This window comes from Manacus candei, unplaced genomic scaffold (genome assembly GCF_025592945.1).
Source record: "Manacus candei isolate 608988 ecotype Guabito, Panama unplaced genomic scaffold, ASM2559294v1 h1tg000034l, whole genome shotgun sequence".
Taxonomy (NCBI): domain Eukaryota; kingdom Metazoa; phylum Chordata; class Aves; order Passeriformes; family Pipridae; genus Manacus; species Manacus candei.
The window spans coordinates 1,044,145-1,064,571 of NW_026138082.1; the positions used below are offsets into that span (position 1 = coordinate 1,044,145).

At 39.2% G+C, this 20,427-nt stretch overlaps 1 protein-coding gene across 6 annotated transcripts in view; it reads right to left on the reverse strand.

Moving 5' to 3' along the window:
• The window catches only part of ARFGEF3 (ARFGEF family member 3), an 88,854-nt gene that overhangs the window by 34,148 nt on the left and 34,279 nt on the right, over positions 1–20,427 (reverse strand). For 2 of the 6 annotated variants that reach the window (XM_051792477.1, XM_051792481.1), the window contains 10 exons: positions 19,421–19,552; positions 18,217–18,339; positions 16,584–16,626; positions 15,495–15,573; positions 14,054–14,158; positions 11,103–11,427; positions 9,601–9,713; positions 7,935–8,845; positions 3,321–3,487; positions 1,115–1,280 (listed from right to left, as the gene is read on the reverse strand). In XM_051792477.1, coding sequence (XP_051648437.1) covers positions 1,115–1,280; positions 3,321–3,487; positions 7,935–8,845; positions 9,601–9,713; positions 11,103–11,427; positions 14,054–14,158; positions 15,495–15,573; positions 16,584–16,626; positions 18,217–18,339; positions 19,421–19,552 — 2,164 coding nt within the window. Of the gene's footprint in view, positions 1–1,114; positions 1,281–3,320; positions 3,488–7,934; positions 8,846–9,600; positions 9,714–11,102; positions 11,428–14,053; positions 14,159–15,494; positions 15,574–15,794; positions 16,400–16,583; positions 16,627–18,216; positions 18,340–19,420; positions 19,553–20,427 lie in introns of those variants that run through there. The other 4 variants (XM_051792479.1, XM_051792478.1, XM_051792480.1 and 1 more) reach the window with 4 other exon arrangements.

A 20,427-nucleotide genomic window follows, 5' to 3' on the forward strand; every position in this document is an offset into this window, starting at 1 on the left:
ACACAATGAACGGAACTCCCAGTAAAGATATAATGATATTTCTTACAGTTGAGAATTTACTACACACTTAAATCTATGTATTTCTTAGTATAAAATTTTAAATCTTGCTAAATCCTGTATCTAGATGTTCCCAGACCTCAGTCTGAGTCCTCAAGATGCACTGGAATCCTATGTCTTAAAAGTAAGTTTTAGGAGACCTGTGTAGGTTTAATTTTGACAACAGAAATACAACCCTTTCTCCAACACAATAAAAGATCAGCTTTTCACAGAGAGTTTAATGTTAGGGACACCAGGCTGATTTCTAGCAGTCCTTTTTCCACACGCTTCATGGCTATTGTTTTTCCAAAGTGTTTCTTTCAGCTTTTTAGCTCAGTAGCTAAAATAACACTGAGCTCAGTACAATCAGCAAAAAACTTTCAGAGCAGTGCCCTTTGATTACCAGTTAATGGCTCAGTTGAAGTCAGGGTTCTCCCTGCATATACTGGTTTAATTACATACACATTAAAGCCCACAGTGGATTTTATATCAATAAAATATCATAGCCATCCTGCTGTCTTTCAACTGATACAATTTGATTTTTTTCCTTCAAATGAAGCTAAGGATTGTTTTTAAGCATTTGTTAGAGGTGATCCAGGTTTTCAGTTTCTCTGTAGTGCCATTTGGCATATCGCTGGCATAGAACAAATCTGAACCAAGGGGAGTCCAATCTGTGGAAGGTTTTCAGGATCAGATGCCACTATTTATATTTGTACTGCACCACAGGCACACTGAAATGGCTTTGCTATGACATCAAGAAAACAGCAGCCTTATTGCTTATCATTAAGTCTACCAGAACTGAAGCTGACAGAAATAAGAGATGTTTTGATTCAATGAACAAAACTACTCCCCCTGTCTCACACAGACAGGTTTGATTTTTTTAAACCCACACTTCAAAAGCATTCTGATGATCCAAACCAAACATTTAAGTACTTGCCACAGCTAAGTCTGGTTCCTTCTCTACTGACAGTTTCCTGAAACACCACATTTTGTATGTAATGCAATGAAGCAGTGTGTCATTGCAGCTTGTTCTAGACGTGTTTTGAAGTTAGCCTGGCCACTATAATATAGTACTGACCAGTCAGCATGCTGATAAGTGGAAGACTGTGCTCCTCAGGGCTTCCCCAGTATCCAGCTTCCCCCAGCATGTTCCTTTCTAGCACCTGGTGGTACAGTTCTTCAATCCAGGCCTGGGAAAATACCATCAACACTCCACTGGACTGGACCTGCTTCATGAACTCCTTCTGCAGAGAACCATAAAAGCCAGATGTAAGACAACAGTAAGCCCCACAACATGAGCCTCAGTTGCCAAACTTACTCTGAGTAAGGAACTGCAGGAGTAGAAATGAAGTTATGCAAAGATAAGAATTAACTGAGGATTGAAATAATATAATTGTTAAGGTTGGAAAATATCTTTAATATCATCAAGTCAAACAGCAGTGAACAGCACCATCGCCATGTTCACCACTAAACCATATCCTCAAGTGCCATACACAAACACTTTTTGAACACTTTCAGGGATGGTGAATTTACCACTTCCCTGGGCAGTCTGTTCCAGTGTTTTGAAACCCTTTTCATGCAAAAATTTTCCTAGTATCTAGTCTAACCCTCCTCTGCCACAACTTGAGGCCATTTCCTCTCATCCTGTTACTTGTTACCTGGGAGAAGAAACTGATCCCCACCCCACTACAACCTCCTTTCAGGTAGTTGTAGAGAACGATAAGGTCCCCCTGAGCCTCCTTTTCCCCAGACTAAACAACTCCAGCTCCCTCAGCCACTCCTCATACAAATTACTCTCTGGACCCTTCACCAGACATGCACCAGCACCCCAACGTCTTTCCTGAAGTGTGAGGCCCAAAACTGAACACAACACTTGAGGTGCAGCCTCACCAGTGCCGAGTACAGGGGGACAATCACTTCCCTGGTCCTGCTGGCCCCACTGTTTCTGATACAGGTCAGGATGCCATTGGCCTTCTTGGCCACCTGGGCACACTGCTGGCTCATGATCAGCCAGCTGTGAACCAGCACCCCCAGGTCCTTTTCTGCCAGGGAGTTTTCCAGCCACTCTTCCCCAAGCCTGTAGTGCTGCACAGGGTTGTTTGTGACCCAAGGGCAGCATCTGGCACTTTGCTTTATTGAACCTCACACAATTGGCCTTGGCTTATTGATCCAGCCTGTCCAGATCCTCCTGTATGTGTCTCTACAGTAGAGAATGACACGAACAAGGAGCTCTCCCTTTTCCTATTGCAGTTAATGCAAACCAGAATGACAGTTCTTGCACAGTGACAATAGGACATGCTGATCTCTCACTATTTTCACAAGGTAGGAGTAGGATCTCAAATTCAACAAAAAGAGGTTGTGGTACCTAACTCTGCCTGTCCAGCAATTGGGCCCTTCTGCATGAGCAGTTATCACAGATGAACTGGTGTCCAATTATACATCAGAATGATCTCCAAAAATACTTTGGTCGCACTCAGGCCTACTGTGCACAGTGATGCCCCTAAAGAATGTTCTGAGCCACGGATTTGCACTTGCAGCAGCTGCAGAACATACCAGAACTAAGGATGATGTTAAACTCCATTTGTTTTTGAGATGATCTAGATTATAAATTCTCTTACACTGGAAGCTCAGCAATAATGATACATTTTGACATAATTTTTCTTTGTTGTTCCATATAATCACAATTTCTTTTTCTTTTTAAGAAAACTCTGAAACAACTTCTCTTGGGCAACTTAGTTGAAAAACAGATTCATGTTTAAGAACTCTTGCAGGCTTCAAAACACTTTTAAAAAGCCCAAGAAGCTGAGGAATTTGAGGTGCCACAAAAATAATAATTTCACATTATTAAAATCTAGTTATTTTCCACTTTAACTTCTCATGTCTTGAACTACGGAAATACAAATCAAGTATTAAGCAACAAATTTGTCATCAGGCTCAAAAATAGTTGCAAGATGAAGGTATGTTTATGCCCATTATCAAGAGACAATACTTGCTATATCACATGATGCCAAGGAAAACAGTTTATCCATCAAAATGACTGCAACTTTAATGACAATCAGTAAGCAGCATTCATTCCTCCACATTACAGAGAAGCTGTGTAATTCAAATGCATGACATTTATCATGCAAGATTCATAAGCAGTTTGGAGAACGCTTCATTTGCAATTACTATTTCTCCACTCAGCGAGCAGCCTGAAGGCTTTACGTGTGGGCTGGCTTATGTGAAGGGAAGCAAAATAAATCTTCATTTTTTTTTAAACAGATTTCCCATATTCCCCAACTCACCAGCAACACAGGGGCTTGAGCAGGTTTCTTCCTGTAGTAATCTGAGTTGGCCAATTTTAGGTTAAGCAGCAGAGTGTAATGTGATACCACGTAGAGACTGTCTGCATTCATCAGAGTCTGGAAGTTGAAATTTAGGTTTCCCTCAAATCCTGGTGAGTGCATCATACCTAACAAAAACACCATGTGAGCTCTCACATTTTACATAGATTTTTCCTGGAAAAAAATATCAGAAACTATTCCTAGCATTTTGGCAGCAATAGATTGCTAGAATAGTTAATGAGTCATCAGTAAAAATTACTAAATGTACTAGAACAGGGAACAGAAAAATAAGTGGTTCATCTAGAATGCAGTGCTACAAGACAAACTGAACACTCCAGTCACAGTCCAGCAAAGCAACATGCTAAATTTGAAATACTCAAGGAGCAGCACCATTCATTGGGATGACTGCCAGGTACAAAGCAAAGGGCAGGATACATCTGCAATGCCAACTGGAAAGGTGAGGTGTGAAGGGGCAGACACAAGGCCTATGTATTTAACTGAGAATATTTTACCAAATGGTGCTAATGAGGTTAATAGCCCTTTTAACCCCCCAGTAAATCTGTTCTGGCTAAATCAGTTGTTGGATGGGGACTGGAGTGCTCAGCACCTTGCAATCAGGCTGTAATCATCATTCTCTCCATGGCCTAGAGGTATGTGGACAGATACCTGGGGCCAAGCTGGCTGGAACTTGTTACAACTCCAAGCCCTACTTGGTTCATACAAGACCTACTTTGTAAATGGCTGAGCACTTTCAGTTCTGTCAGACCAAGAAGACACCTATGAGCACTCAGTAGTCCTGAAAACACTACTGGTATGAAACGACAGCCTACAACCCTTCTTCCCATGGATGGCACATACATTTTCCTCTGAGTTAGCTGACCTACTGGTAGAAAAACATAAATCAAGTATGAGCAACACCTAATTGAATCTCCATGATCTATAGTTTGAGCCATGAAAAAACAAGAAATATTAGATCCCTCCACATGACTCACAGTATTTCATGGTTTTCACATCAACTGTAAAATCCATTCATATAATGTCAATTAGTGAAGATCAAGGAGTAAGCTTTATCCTAGAGGAACATTTGAAATGAAACAAAAAACAGCTTCCAAGGTTAGTTACATGATGAAGCAAAGCTGTGTCATTTGTTAACTGCTGCAGTGGTTTACCGTGAATATACTCCTCCCACCATAAAGCTCACATCTCTTCTTAGACAAAATACAACAAACCATTAACATTAAAAAAAAAAATCCACACACAGAAAAGAAGCAAATGTTTTTCTTGCCTCGTGAGGGTTTGAAAGCTCTGTGCTGCTGCCTTCTCGGACTTTCCACTGTCGTCACTTTGGGGGCGTGGATAAGGTGAGTAACTGTTTGAGGGTGGATTTAGAAAGAGAGTAACTGTTCCAGGGTGGGTCTAAAAGATGAATAACTGTTCAAGGGAGCAACCTTTGTGGAAGAGGAGTGATAGGGCTGGCTACAAACCATACCCACACAGGCTGGCATGTGCTTGGGGTAGATTTCTCATGGTGAACATTAACAGAGACTCTTTAACCAAAACTGCAACCACGTGCTTGAAAGTAGCCTGTGAGTAGCTCTAGTGATTTCATCGCTGAAGGCAAAGATGAATCTTAATACTTTGTTGGATGGAAGATCATGATATTGATGTGGCTATCTTAACTCTCATTGATTTGATGTCTTATCTTTAAGACTAGAATCTGCTAGAGTAATAAAAACGTCAAGGCAGAGAGGCAGAGAGGCATGTAAAAGAAAAAAAAAAAACACAAAAAAGCCCACTCTACTTTGCATTAAAATATTTTAAAAATTGTGCAACAATACAAGACTACAATTAAAAAGGAAGGTGTAGAACTGCACAGAAAAGTGGATACTACATATTAGTAGCACCAAAAAGTGCTTAGGAAAAATTTGATCCCCAGTTTCCTCTAAAATATGGGGAAATAAACTGCATTTAAGAGATTCTGAGATCTCAAAAGCAGAAGATCAGCTGATGTTACCAACAGAAACCTTGCCTCTAAAAACTATGGAATAAAACTGAAAAGAGGTGCTAACTTATTCCTAAGGTGTTAATTTAGGAGTTAACTAGCTTACTTGCAAATCTTTATTTCACTATAACTCTGTTTAGCTGACTTCACTTTTTCAATGCCTATAGTCCCATGGCAGTGCCTCAAATTCCCACCTTCTTTCATTGCTTTTCAATCCTATGAAAACATACTAATATTGCAGTGCTATCTAAGAACCTAGTTTAGGAAAGACTACTAAATCATATTTTTCCACAAAAGTGTAAGAGAAATTGGGAAATTAAATAAAGCAGTTAAATAAGGTCTCCCAGAAACACAAAAATATTGCTTCTGTTCTGACTGGTCTCAGAACTGCACCTGCTTCTTTTCTCAACTTGAATTTTAAGAAATATTCAAATTTCCTAATGTATTCTTCAAGAATTACACATGAATAGATGTTGTATATACAATGAATAGGATCAGTCCCTCTAACTTCATCACCTAAAATTTGTGCCTTGAATTGCTGGTGCTAACAAAGGGCTCCTGAAATAAGGACCTCAACGTTGCTTATAGAGGCAGATCAGATAGGTGTCTTGGAAGCTCTCCAAGGGGTGTTCCTACCCCCTGACATTTGTTTCAACTTTAGTAAGTCTCTCTCTCTCTCTAACAGGTCTACAAACTCATGGTTCGCTCACATACACAGGAACACAAGTTCTCACCTCAGGAGGACTTATGGACATTCGCTTAAGATCTGATGTACAAGTTAAAGGACTGTTTCAGCTGGATTGAGTCTCGTTCCAGGTATCCAACTGAAACAGGAACCACACAGATCTTACGAGAGCACAAAAGTACAACTCTGCGTCAGCCACATCTCCATGAAAACCCCAGGATACCTCTTCTAGGATGTCTTAATACAGTAACTTGCTGCTCTACTTTTCCATGATTCCTTAATGAGCGGCATCTTCTAAGAGTACTTCACCAAATCCGTGTGGAAACATGGTGTACATCTTTAAAGTACAGATTTAGTCATGCGTGGCTTTCTTAAGGAAAGTGAAAGGAAGTCTCTCTCTCAACAGTCTAAGTCCAAGACTAGGTATCTTTTTAACAGATATGTACAAACCACAAATTATGCTGTAACGCAATAATTGATTTATATTCTTCCATCTTTCTCACTGTATTAGTCATAATGGCACTAATGCCAGCAAAAAACCCTATGTTTAGCCTTAAAAATCTGGAAGTCTCCTAGGTCCACATCTTCCAATGCTTTAAAACACTCTAAAAAGACTTAACAGACAAAAAAAAGAAACAGCATACTCATTCATGCATGAGGGAACGGGTGCACAAAAGTTTGAGCTAGAGGTCTAGTAGCACTGGTCTTTCAGTATAAACTCAAGATCACTCTTTTTCAGGTAAAAGAAATCCTCATGACAGAAAGGGCACTCTTGATTGCCTCAATTAGGAAAGTAACATTATTGCCTCCTTTAGGGTATTTCCTTTCTATAATATAAAATGGCTAATGTTTCTTAAGAATACCATCTGTCATCTTCCCGAATTAGAGCTTAATTGGGCAGCATTTAAGCAGGATATCAGGAATATCAGTTTATTTGCCCAGCTTCATATCTAAATTTTTGCTGTATGGTGATGGGAGGCAGCCCTTCTGACTCTGTATGAGTTTAATGTGAGGGAGCACAAATGAATGAAGCAATGATTAGGAAAGGAGCAATAGGAATGGCAATTGCGGTAAAGTAAGTTAAAGAAACAGAGAAATATATTTTAGCAAACATTTCCACTTTGGCCACTGTCAGGAGAACAAAATGCTTCTAAATATATATATTTACACACACTTTAAATATACTATCAACAGGACAAACTAGCCTTTACATGACTTTTTTCTGTTTGTTTGACAAGTCAAGATCCCAAAGGTTCTAACCATGAAAGAACTGAAGGTATTTAAACTCTTAAAAGGCAAGATCTTAATTTTTCACTTTATCTGGGCTTTGAGCTTTGCATTTCCTGTTGTATTAGACAACAACATTAAGAAAAACAGAAGAGTGAAGAATAGTGCCTCTCCTCTTTTCCTATCCTTTCAAGAGCTTACTGCTGTTATCACCTTTTTCGTGAGGCTGGCGTTATTAACAGTAATGCAGTGATGTACTGAGGTACTTAAATCTCATTCAAAACAGGTGATGGTATTCCCCACATCCCTTTCATGCTAAAAGGCAACCCCAACCTCTTTAACAACAGCATGTGCAAATCTTCTCAACAGATCTTTACAGACATGGGAAGAGGTATTTTACTACAGAAAATTTCATTTCCTTATCAAGGATGTAATCCAGAGCCTGTTAAGAGTCAATGGATTGACCTCACTTTGAATCAGTGACTGCATATTCAATTTGCTTTGCCCTAAATGAAGTGTGTTGCTGTGAAGGAATATATTCTGTAAAGCCCAAACCTCCTTATTCTGGATATTCTCTGAAGATGAAATCCTACAGGAGACTCTGTGTACAGTGCTGTCAGAGTGTGCATGCTGGTTAGACAGTAAGTATTTGCTTGCAAACCTGAGCAGAACGTTGAAGAGAAGCTCTGCAGTGCTTCATCCACTTCTTCTACGCTGGGAAGAGCTATAAGCCGAGGAAGGAGAGCTTCAAGTGACTGGATAAAGAGCCGTGCGCTGTGTTGGTCTGCTTCTTGGCTTTTCAGCAATTTCAGAGAGAGAGCAGCAGTACGTAAGGACCTGTGACCTGGACAATCCCGTGGTGTCTGCTCCTCATCAGCCAGGGAGCAATTGTCAGAGCCTATGTCTGAGACATCAGACCTGCCTGAATCCTTTTCTGCTGCCATGGAATACTGATCACATGAATCAAACTCAGTCCTAGAAAGGTCCTGGTCATCTACACTGAAGTTACTTTCACTGTATCTGGATCCATAGGACCGGGTCTTGCAATCAACTGATAAGAAATTAGTTATATCTGGATAGACTATGGTGTGGCTTCTTTGAACAACATCTGGCTGGTCAATGGTTTCTGACTCTGGTTCTCTGTAATGAATCTCTTTGCTTTCATGTCCAGCTGGAGATGCCAGTGAGTTTTTTTGACTTTCTGGATTATCCTCTGGAGTCGTCTGTCCCATATCCCCTTCCAAAGTAGTCTGACCAGTGTCTGTGGTAACGCTAATGCTAATATCAGGACTCTTCTCATTTCCTGATTCCCAGGCAGGATTTTCTGAGGACAGGATGCGCCTCTGCCACCTGAAGTCAGCATCATTGATTTCCATGGAGTCCCTGCTCGTTTCAGTCCCATCCTTCAATTCTTCTAAGCGCTGGAGCAGCAGCTGGATCTGCTCTTCACTAAGACCCCTCCCTTGGCTCAGCTCATCTAATGCTCCAAGCAGGGCAAAGACGCAGGACACAGAAGCATAACATGCTTCAATACCACCTTTGATGCACGCTTCCGTCATCCCGTCCATGATACTGCAATCAATACAGAGTTCATTTAAGTGATGCAACACCTATAAGGAGCACATCTCTGTCATTCAACACCATCCCTCCATAACCAGGAAAAAAACGAAGTGAACTTATCCTATAGGACTACTCCCAAGAAAGACAATCAGTATTAGAACAAATTATTAAGTATCTCATGCAAACATGATCATTCTATAAAGGGAGTGCCAAAGTGCCAACTAGGGAAACAGTTACTGTGCATTTATACCAGCATGCACAGCATGTTCTCCCTTAGAGACAAGCACTTAAACTGTAAAAAAAATCTCAGCACCCAAATGAACTAAATTTAAAGTGATCTGTGTCCTGAAAATTGTTTTGTCTACAAGATATGATCTTTACAAGAGCTGACTACCCTTCTTGCTCAATCTGACAATGTTTAAATTTTCTATGATCCCCTTTGACTTCATCTTGGAAATGTACCTCTAAATAAACACACGGTTATTTCATTGCAAGTTTAGGGACCCATAGCCAAAAATTTCCAACTGTAAAACAACATATTTGGGTATTTTTAAAAACTCCACAATGTAGTTATCTATGCCTTTACAAATAGGCTCAGAGTGATGACAAACCAGTAAGAGCTTTTACCCCTTTTCCATTTTCACAGCTTATTTAACCAGGGAGATACCCTGGCTCATATTGGGTATGCTCCTGAAGGTACAACTGCTTAAGTGTCCTGCGTGCACAGGCTTAAGAGAGAAGAGGCTACGGGAGGAAACAAAGCATACAGCTTGAGAAGATCCAGATGGGACTTCCTTTTAGAAATAGACCTCTTCTTGGATTCTGATTCAGAAGAGCAGGGCCCTGCCAAATCACAAAGCTGACGAGGACTGCCAAGTATCTGAAAGAAAAGGAAACAGAAGTAAGTAGAGGATTATCTAAGCATTATTTAAATACAATAAGTAAGTCATAATTCTATCAAGCATTAAACCCGAGGCAGCAGTGCTGTTAACTTCTCACAGCAAAGGAAAGCAGCACACTGATGTTCTATTTATTAAAGCTACCATTCCTGTTTTTAAAAACAGAAAAGCAAACAGAGAAGAGCAGAATATTCAGCAAAAATCACATACAGAATGCTCTTCAGTGCTTTATATTTTTGACTGAATATGTTTCAATTGATATTGCACACAAGAGAATTTTTATGCCTAAATAAACATTTTGCACTATAGCTTATACCAAAAAGAACCTTTCTCTTCAGTCACCTAGTTAGAAAATTATAGAGCCATGCAAAGATAAGCATTCCTTCAGACTCAACCTGCTGGGTAGCACCTTGTTAATGCCCACCATGAAATACAATGAGAAGGCATTACAAACGAGCACGTATTAATAAGCCCAAAGAGGCAACAGATACATCCTGCAGGAAGCAACATTAGACTAAGCTTTTCCTAAAACTTCAGTTATCATCTTGCTACTATTTAAAACTAGAGAAAGACAAATGAAAGGATGACTGCTAGTTCAGACAACGGAGTGGGTGGCTGTGTGGTGTTAAGAGAGATCTTCAGAGACAGAACAGCCTAGGTATGCAGAAGCTAGAAGAAAAACTCTCTACAAGATACCACTGTTCCTACAAATTATGTAAGTTGCCTTGCGTTACACAACATGAGAAGAAAGCTCCCATGTGGAATGGAAGAGTCCATGATTTCAGCTGGTGCTCAAACAAGTCTCACTGTGCTCCAGTTCTAGTGCTCTCAGAGGCACCGGGCAAGAGGCCAGAAAGGACTGGTCTTGAAATGGCTGCTTAAGCCATTAGCAGCTTCCCTGTGGCTATTCAAAAAATGCTCAAAGAAATTGTAGTTCAAAAAAATGGCAAGTAATCAAAGCATATATCCACCTTAATGCCTGGAAACTACATTGTGAGGATGAATGTTTCCTTCTAGCAAGAGCAGAGAGTGGGGAAAGATGCCAAAGAAGCTGCGAACTGGTTCATTATGCTCTATCTCACCAAAAAGAGCAGTCATGATGCAGCGATAGGATCTGCTCCATGCAGTACCACAGCATGGAGTTGCCACAGTAACTTGCATTATGGAGAAAAATAGAGCTATTATGGCTTCATAAAACTAAAGATATTTGTCAGAGTGGTGTTGATGTAACAGCTCTGCTCAGAAAGGATGATTTCAACATCCCTAGGTGGGAAGGTTTGAAATGGATTGGTATACACATTTCAGCAACATTTACTGTTAAATAAACATTTTGCTTTACCTGCCTGGACTTGCACACATGATTATCCTACCTCTTTCATAATTTTGATGGCTTCTACTCGATGTTGAGGTGGTGGGTAAAGCAAAATCCGGTGATATAGAGACTGTAGCACAGGCTTCATGGATTCCACTGACCCCATCAGTCGAACCAGTTCTGCTGCAATATAATATATGGTCCGTGCAACGGGCCCACTAAGGGCAGGTGCTGTGGAGGAACAACCTGAACCTCGGCCATGATCAGAGATCCCTGAGGAAGGTGAATCAGCCTCAAGACAGATGCTGCTGTGGGCAGAGGTGATAGTTTTGTCATGGATTGGATTTCCCAAGATTACTACTAGGGCTGGACACAGTTGCTTCCTGAGAAAGAGAACAGCAGCAGATGGTAAACAGAAAAAAATAATCTCACAAGAACAGATTGAAAATAGCCCATGGTTAAATGAGATAACACGCTCTTGTTTTAATGATCAATCAACAGCAGTGTTTAGATAGAACAACAAATTATGCCAGGTTTTTTTCATCTCCCAAGCATCAGCACGATAGTACATATGGAAATACCTTTGGGTGCTTTAGAAACATGATGGCAAGGTAGAAATTCCAGGTTTCTACTGCTAAGCATCTCTTCTTCAGTCCAACTCAGGAGCTTTAAAAAACCTGACCAAACAAGTACTAATCTATGTTAACTAGAAGACCTAATGTTCCACCACTGAACTGCACATGCATGTATTTTAGTAAGCACCCTTAGCTGTGAGACTCTGTTTAGCTGGCTTTTGAAAACATAATTAAAGCTGTCCACAATAACTCAAAGTGTGCACAATAACTACTCATATGCCACTATACACTAAATAATCAACTGTCTTTCTGCATGAGCACTCATGTTAAGTGTTTCAACACCAGCAGATCACTCTTCTTTGGCAGAGCCAAAGCCAACTCAGCACTTTCCTCCATTAGCTGTTATTTCAGCTTTGCACTCATGCACTTGACATTTTCCTTTAGTCTGTAAGACCTTAATTTATGAAGCCAAGTGCTGCATTAGAATGAGTCCCAAACTTGGTTTTCACCTATATCTCAGAGGTTCAAGCTAGCGCCTAGAGCAAGCACCCAATGACAGGTAACGATTTGTAAATATATCCTCACAGGTAAGTACGTTTTATTTTCTCAAGATTTTTATGCAGTCCAGAATTTTTGTTGCTTCTCTTAACATGATTGCTGAAGCAGCTTGGCTTCTTGAAGTCACAGAAAGAAAAACAGCTTTAATCAGAATCAGATAATGACTTTAAGTCTGCTTATTTATTTCTCCAACCAGGAACATTTCAAATCACATCAATTCACACTTATTGTTTAAAGAAATGTGCCTGTCTCAAAGTAGGTGTAATCACAGGTTGTAACACCAATATATTCCCCAAACATCTTAGTCCTATCAAAGTGTATCTGTATTGAACTATAGAGAACACTGTCAGAAGAACAGAGGTAAATCTTCTCTGTCCGCTCCCTTCTTTATCTTCTGTTGAGAACTGACTATAAAGCACCAGTCAGAGAGAAAGCTGTGTATGTGCATTTAGGCAACAGCTCATTTAAGAATAACAACAGCTACCAGTTGGGATCACAACTTCACCAGATTTGTAATGTTTAGTGTGTACTTATAATACTATGTATGTTTGCAGTTTAAACTGTTTCATGTCTTCCTAGTGCTTTGGGTTTTTTTCCTCCCACTTAAGCAGGTCGCTGGAAGGATGCATATTCCTTGGCAGCAATGCAGATTAAGAAGTCCCTGAAGAAGCCCTGGTGGGTTGCCCTGAAGGTACACAGTTAGAAACACCTGCAGATTTGCAGCATGAACTGGATCATCAAAATGATGCAGACTTAAAATAAAACAGGAAGTGTTTTCTTTTAACCAAGATCATTTCAGTGAGCTTGCTTATACGATGACCCCACAGTCAGTCACATAAGCATAAACAAAGGGTTGGGTGAAATTCAAAGGCAGAAACTTCTGAAGCGGATTTTTCATGAAAAAGAGAGTTCTGCTCTTACATTAGAGCTCTAAGAGGCCTCAGCACAGGGTCCCTGTGCAACACTGCCAAGTGTTATCAACCTGAAGACCTCCCAGTCCAGCAGTCACTGATGTTCCTGGGACAGCAAGGGAAGTTACGGATGCCATTACATATTCCATCCTTAGAATTGGGCCCAGGTCAAACACTTCAATTTCAAAAATTACACAGTAAAAGTACAAGAAACACATTTGCCATTAACAGTCACATATATCTTTCCTTAATACAATCACCTGACAAAGTCACGAGACGGGCATGGACTGCAAGGAACTGCATATTAGCTACATTCTTGCTTTATTACTATGACTCAATTATCCACAGGCTATAAAAACTCCACTATTTCAAATAAAAAGAAGGAAAAGGATTATTTAAGGTGCTCTGAGGTGATGGTATCAAACAATTTAGAGGTAGATATGAGCACTAAAGACATCAAGCCTTTCTGGTGAAGTGTATAAAAAAGAGAATTTCTTGATTAAAGGGGTAGCATCATGAAGATTCTTTAGCCTCAGCCCTTACACAATGCAGGTCATAAGCATTTCTGGTCACCAGCCCATCACTTGACATTAATTTTGCTTATCTTCCTGTATTACTGCATCAGACCAGTAAGAATCTCTACAGGACACTCCTATGACAAGCAGAATACCTTTGTGTTTAACGCCACACAAAAATCCAAACTAGTGCAGAAAGCATAATAGATTTTCTGTTCTGGATAAATACACTGGACTTCATTACAGGAATTCACTACCAGGATTTAATGTGCTCGCTAAGCAGGAGGTCCTACCCAATCTTATATGAAGCACAGAAAGAACTGACAGTAGGTTAACATCAAGCTCTGCTCACATCTGGAGGCTTATTCCAGGTTTGTTTGCATGGCTGGGGGAGAAGGTCCTTTTATATTTACAAACTTAGCATTTGCATTAATCTTCAGATGTACTCACCATATTAGATCAGTGAATCCTTTGTGCTGGTGCATGTTGGGAGAGAAGCTGTTTAACATGGAAAGGATGCACTCCAAGTAAAGAAGCTGAAGTTGCCGATTGTCGCTGGCAAAAAGATCCCATTCACATCATATTAAAACAAAGATTATTTAATTTTCTAAAATAACTAAGTTCACTTGAAAATTATACCATACTTTACAGTATTTGATTTATTTTGCTTCTTTCTATCCATTTATAAGGGTGTGATCACCATCATCCCATTTATTTTGTACTGACCACATGCAGTGATCTGCTACTTTAAAAAAAAATCTCAGTGAAAAAAAGAGGAAGAATAAAACAGAAGTAACTACTCAAATTCAATCTAAACTTGAGAAGGTAGGAAGCCTTAAACAGAGGAAAAGGAGACAACAGACGATTTTGAACTTGGATAGTGTCTTCAGATAATCTGAAGCACATTTAGGCTGCTCTCTTCTGGTTATTTTTTCCTCTTTTCTTGGTGACAGCCACAATTGTCAGAAGTCAATGTCTACAGGCAGAAAGTTGCATGATAACATAGCTACCTTTCAGGGCTGTGCCAGTTACTCTGTCAGAACCAAAAATATAAAGGAAACTTCATGAGAAAGAATACTAAAGAACCTGTGGATGCCTGGAACTGATACACTTCTTACAATGTGCCTTAATGCAGATCATCATCATCATCTTGCAGTTGACACTCACATGGTCATGCATAGGGCATCCCCGCACTCCTGATTTTATTTTCACATATGTTGATACTGATTAAATAATGCTAAGTAAGGCACTCTTCCCTTTCAAATCTTGTTGTAATTAGAGACACCTGTGGGAGAAAAGTCTATAGAAAATTTGCACACAGATGTCTGTGCTGTTTCTGGCTCTGTAAGTTCCTGAAAATTGTAGAGCATATAACACTCTATTACTGCCCATAACAACCCCATTTTAAAGTTATGCTCATGCATTTCCAAGTAAGTAGAGTGTATGATATTCCTAAATTTAAGGAATTCTTTGATAATGCAAATTACTTCAATTGGATAAATGGTGCCTTTCTAAGAAGTACATATTAATTCGTTCTGAATATAGTTTCTGTTAGGTCTTTCCATGGCTCTTGTTATTCTTTCTATGGCAGTTGCTTCCAGCCAGAAAACTTCTCCTTTGATAAGTATTTCACTGCTGTATGGAAGTTCCTTACAGGTTAGACTTACTGGAAGCTTTTTAAAGCTGAACAGTGCACAAAGAAGGCAAATTAACTCCTTATTTCAAGCAAGGATTAAATGAATGCATCATGAGCAATATTTCCTCTAGTAAACACTTTGTTTAACCCCAGCTTTGCTCCCTAATTCCAGAACTACAACAGTACAATCACATGTATCAATGAAACTCTCAAACTCCAGGTAATAAATTGAAATTATAAACTGAAATAACTCACTTTATGACAGCCTGGAGCTTCTCACAGAGCACAGTGAGGACAGATACAACATCATCACAAAGAGACTCCACTGAAGTACCTCCAAAAAGGATAAAGATCAGAGGCATTACATATGAGCTACTGGATTATAACCTCAATTCACTGCATGGACTTTCGGATCTGGTCAGAGCTTCTAAACAAGAAGCAAGGCTACCAAAATTGACAGAGAAGATGCAGTAGGAAAAGGCCTAAATTAGAAAGTGGTCTCCACAAAATGCAAAAGCAGCAGTATTAAATCCAGAGAGAGCATTGATTGCTTACATGCATTTACAGAAGATTAGCTGAAATCCAATTCAGATAATAGAATAAGTATACAATTAAATAATAAAAAAGGCTCCAGTATTTCTACATGGCAGCCAATTGCTGTATCTCTCCCTGCAGTTTGTCTCTCCTATACAGCTTCTGGTGTCTGACCAGGTTCTGATCTTAAAAGAAGATGCTTGTGCTCTTCAAAGATTTTAGCCTCCATTCACACAAGTTCTGCAGAAATCCTGTGAGAAGGTCAAAAGCAGGGATTATTTTTATCTATCAGAGAACATGTTGAAAGTTAAGCCAGAATGGGAGTAAAAAACATTTTCCTGTAAAATAATTATTTGGCAAGTGTAAGCACACCTTCAATAGTGATGTACTTTCAAAAGCAGCCATTATAAAAACAGTATCTTTGGCCTGAAATATAGTAACACAATCATTTACAGGTTCCACATCCTACTCCATGAATCTCTTTCAATTTAGGAAGTAAAGCCACTTACTAAAACTTTCTCCAGAACACTGAAACTCCTTAATTACAGAAGTTAGCATCTTGAAACAATAATTTATTACAATGTTGAATGCAATGCTGTTACCATGGTCCAAATGAAGACAGAGCTGAATATACTAGGAGCTAACAGGGCTGTCTCAGTTCTTACCACATCAAGAACATCAAGCTACGGAGAAGGTAAAAAAACTGAAGGTGCAATTCCCATGACATCAAACTGCACTGCGTTGATGAAAGGAAAGTTAAGAATAAAAAAGCTGGAGTGTAAGGAGTCACTAAAAAAGTGTTACAAGTACCTTGACTCTTGAATTTTTGCAGGGTGTCACGGTTTTCAATTGTCTGTTAAGGAAAGACAAAGGTGGTGTAATTGGTGCAAGGAGCAGAAAAATACCATAGAAGCAATACTTTGACAGCAGAGCTTTCTCAACAAATTCGTGTCCTCTGTCTGTTCTGGGCTTTTTGTTTGTTAGGGTTTTTTTAAGTGAAGCTTTTGTAAAATGTTTTTTAAAATTCCTTAAGATCTGTTTTAACAGTCATTTAGATTAAAGAAACTCACATCTCACTGAGCTGAACCAGAATTTCTAACTTCTTAAGGGATTTTCTACACCTAAAACAACTTAGTAATAACTAGGCATGTAAGTCGCATTGAAAATAACTGAGAGGAAATCATAGTTTAGACTTCACAGAGTACTTAGAAACCAAAATCAATTGAGAATTAAAGAGTTTAGAACATTGGCATTGTTATCGTTACAGTACCAACAGAATTAATGGCAGTCAGGAAATGGAAATGACCTCTTACATCATGCGATGTGGTATAGGATTCTTCCCATTAGTGCACAAAGGGGTCAAGCCAAATTCTTCTCTCAAGCATCAATAACAAACTGCCAGGTATTAAATGCAGCTCTCATATGCTTTTACCTAGTCCTCAGCTAAGAAAAGAACTAACAAATTGAAGACCCAAAAACTAACAAAATTTGTAGACCCAAACTGAAGTTTCAAAACAACTGGTTGTATTTGTTTGTTTGAGGTTTTTGGTAAATATTTTGGCTAGTAAAATGAACCTACTTAGCTCAAACAGAAGACAAGTTTACTTAAACTGAGCAATTCTGGTCTGCAGCTGCTCAGTAGGATAAAAGCAATCTAGTCTACTAATCCAAAATAGAAGGGATTGTCTTAACCCAAGACAGATGTAAGGAAAATAATCTGCACAACTACAGTCCTTAAAACTTCCTAATACATAGAAACTGACTTTTACAAAGAGTACTTTTTGGACAACATGATATTAAGGAAAGCAGCACTAACGAATGTAAAAAGTCAATGTAAATCCATGCGTACCCAGAATATTTACAGTTTCACCAAAAATGTGCTGGGATTTCACTCAAAAAGTTCTTATGGATTCTAATAATGCAATAAATAGAATTATTTTTGTTTTGCTAACAACCAAGCAAAGAATTTCGTGAGTTTAAAATTATCTTCTATTAAAAAAGTAGAAGAAAAACCTCAATTACACTTTCCTTAGTTGAGAATTTTTTTTTCTTTATGTAAATATTTGTCATGCAAAAACTTTTAGCAGAAGGATTTCAATGAATCTTAGGAAAAGAAGCAAAGAAAACAAAAGAATGGAAAAGGCCAAGGCAGTCTGATGTCAGAATAAAGCCTCTTTTGTTTAATGGAAGGGGGAAAAAAAAATTAAAAAAAAAATAAAAATCAGTCAACCAGAGCTGACAATGTGAGAGCTGAGTTTCCAATAGGTTGCTCTGAGGCAGGCAGAGTCGAAGCCCAAAAAAAAGCTTTTAAACAGGATTAATTGCAGAAGTATCAAATAAAAGCCATAAGGCACAACAAGCCAGTACAACACACTGCATTCAAAGAAACAAAAAGGTATGCAGCCATGGACATGGAACCATTTGTTGATGCCAGAAGGCTCACCATGTTTTCTTGCTTTTGTCGTAACTGTAAAGTCAAGTCACTCAACATTTGGCTGAGGGTTGCCCGCACAGCGGTGTTAATGCTCCGCTGGTGACAGCTAGATACATATGTCTCAATGCAAACCTGATAAGGAAACAAGATAGCAGTACAAAGATATGAACTGTAACTTACCAGTAACACATTTTAGGAGGTATCCATACCAAGGTCTCTCGCATGCAGATAGTCAGCCTTCCTTACTATTGCTTTATTAGCACATTAGAAGTTTTCAGCAGCATAAAAAACCAAGTAAGTAGTATCTAGAAGCAGCATGCAATTCATCAGTCTCACAGCTGCAAGAATGGTAGGGCAAAACTGGCAAAGTCTCCTGTCAAATACAAGTGATTTTGGCACTTGCCTTGCTCTGTAGATAATTCATTAAATGTGGATTTGATTGTTCATTTCTTGATACTTACTTGTAACCAGCCCCTGCAAGTCTATGTCTGCGATGTAAATATCCTCCAATTTTTCAACTTTTCTTGAATACAAACTATATCTTGAGTGATTCAAGACATCACACATGGAAGCTCTTGCCTTATTTTCCCTTTCTCAACTAAACAGAGAGAGAGAATCCCAGAGGTTTTCAAATGTATGTGTGTTGCTCGTTATCTCATGCAAGAAACACTATGCAAATGAGAACCTGAGACTGATTATCTTTTTTGACAACACAGTAGAATGGGTTAGTTGTATGCATTTGCAGTATAAAAGGGACCAAACTGACAGAATGTCTCGTTCTTATTGCCCTTTTTTGAGGTTGTAAGATCCCCCCAGATATTAAAAGGATTTTATTTAGTTTAAGGTCAGTGATGAAGATGGTCTTCTAAGTTAAAAGAAGGCCTGGACCAACTCTGCCCATCGTTCAGCTATCACATGAACTCCAATGGACAAAAAAAACCCCTAAAAGCCCATTAACCATGTACAGCCTTTTGCAGAGGCCAAACCATTCCAGTGCTGCTGAGATCATTCTTTCAAGCTGTAAGTTTTCTTCTAGAGTACCTGAATTAATTGATGAAATACCATTCTTAAAGGTAGGCTGACTTTCTGGAAAGAACATGGTTGATATCTCCTTCTTCTCTCCCCTCCCCACGTGCGCTAGTAAGCAACAATACTGTCCACTTGAGCTCCAATCTTACAGAAGGCCTGTGCTCTAAATGGTTGGGCAAGGTACCTTTTGAAAAGTCATTGATGAAGAAGCATCAGTAAAAATGCGAGAGCTCAGGGCTCCAAAGAGGCGTGTAATGGACATTTTGATAATTTCATGCATTCGGGGACTTCCAGCTCTATGGCATGCAAAACACAACTAAGGGCAAAACACAGAAGGGTTAGCTAATGAAACACAACAGAGTCAAACAAAACAAACCTCCAAAAGGTACAGGGGAATAACAGATACACAGATAAAAACAAGAAACAGCATGAACTAAATTTTCTTGCAGGTGTCTGTGCAAGCATGGGAAGGTGCCCAGGGGAAGATTTAGTTTATTTTTAATACTAATAATCTATTTTCAATACTAATAATACTTAAGCCACAAATGATAGTACTCTTCATGTTGGATGCTTTCTTAATTTAAAGCTGATATGGTTCAGAAAGATTTGGAATGCCATTATTTTGTACACGTGAATTGCAAGTGATCAGGCAGTGCAAAATGGCTAGACTGTACCTTTGCTTTTCAGAGATAGTCCTCACAGAGTTCTATCAGTTACAAACGCAGTACCTTTCCAATTCTGCAGTGGCCCCACTTTGCTACAGAGTACTAGTACTACTTTGCTACAGAGGCTAGGAAAAGGGACTAAGGGACTGACTTGGAAAGAAATGTCAGATAGCATGGGCACTGGAACAGAAAGCTCCTTTTGCCACCTTTCCCTTAGAGCAAGTCAGAAGGTTAACCAAATGCTAAACTGAGAAATTATTTTCTGTTTCCTACTGCTTATTCATTGCAGAATTCAGATACAAAGGCATAGTGATTCCAGCTGTTAAAGTCTTTGCCTTACCTAAAACCTGGGCAGGAAGAAGCATGTATGTGCCTGGTAAGATTTGCTATTTAGAATGACCTAGGCATTCACTGAGGCAGTACTTTCTCAAGGAGTGTGGGGAAAATAACTGTACCTCCAAACACTCCAAATAGAAACATGAACATTCTGTATTACAGTTTGTTCCAATTCACTGAAGGAAATGAG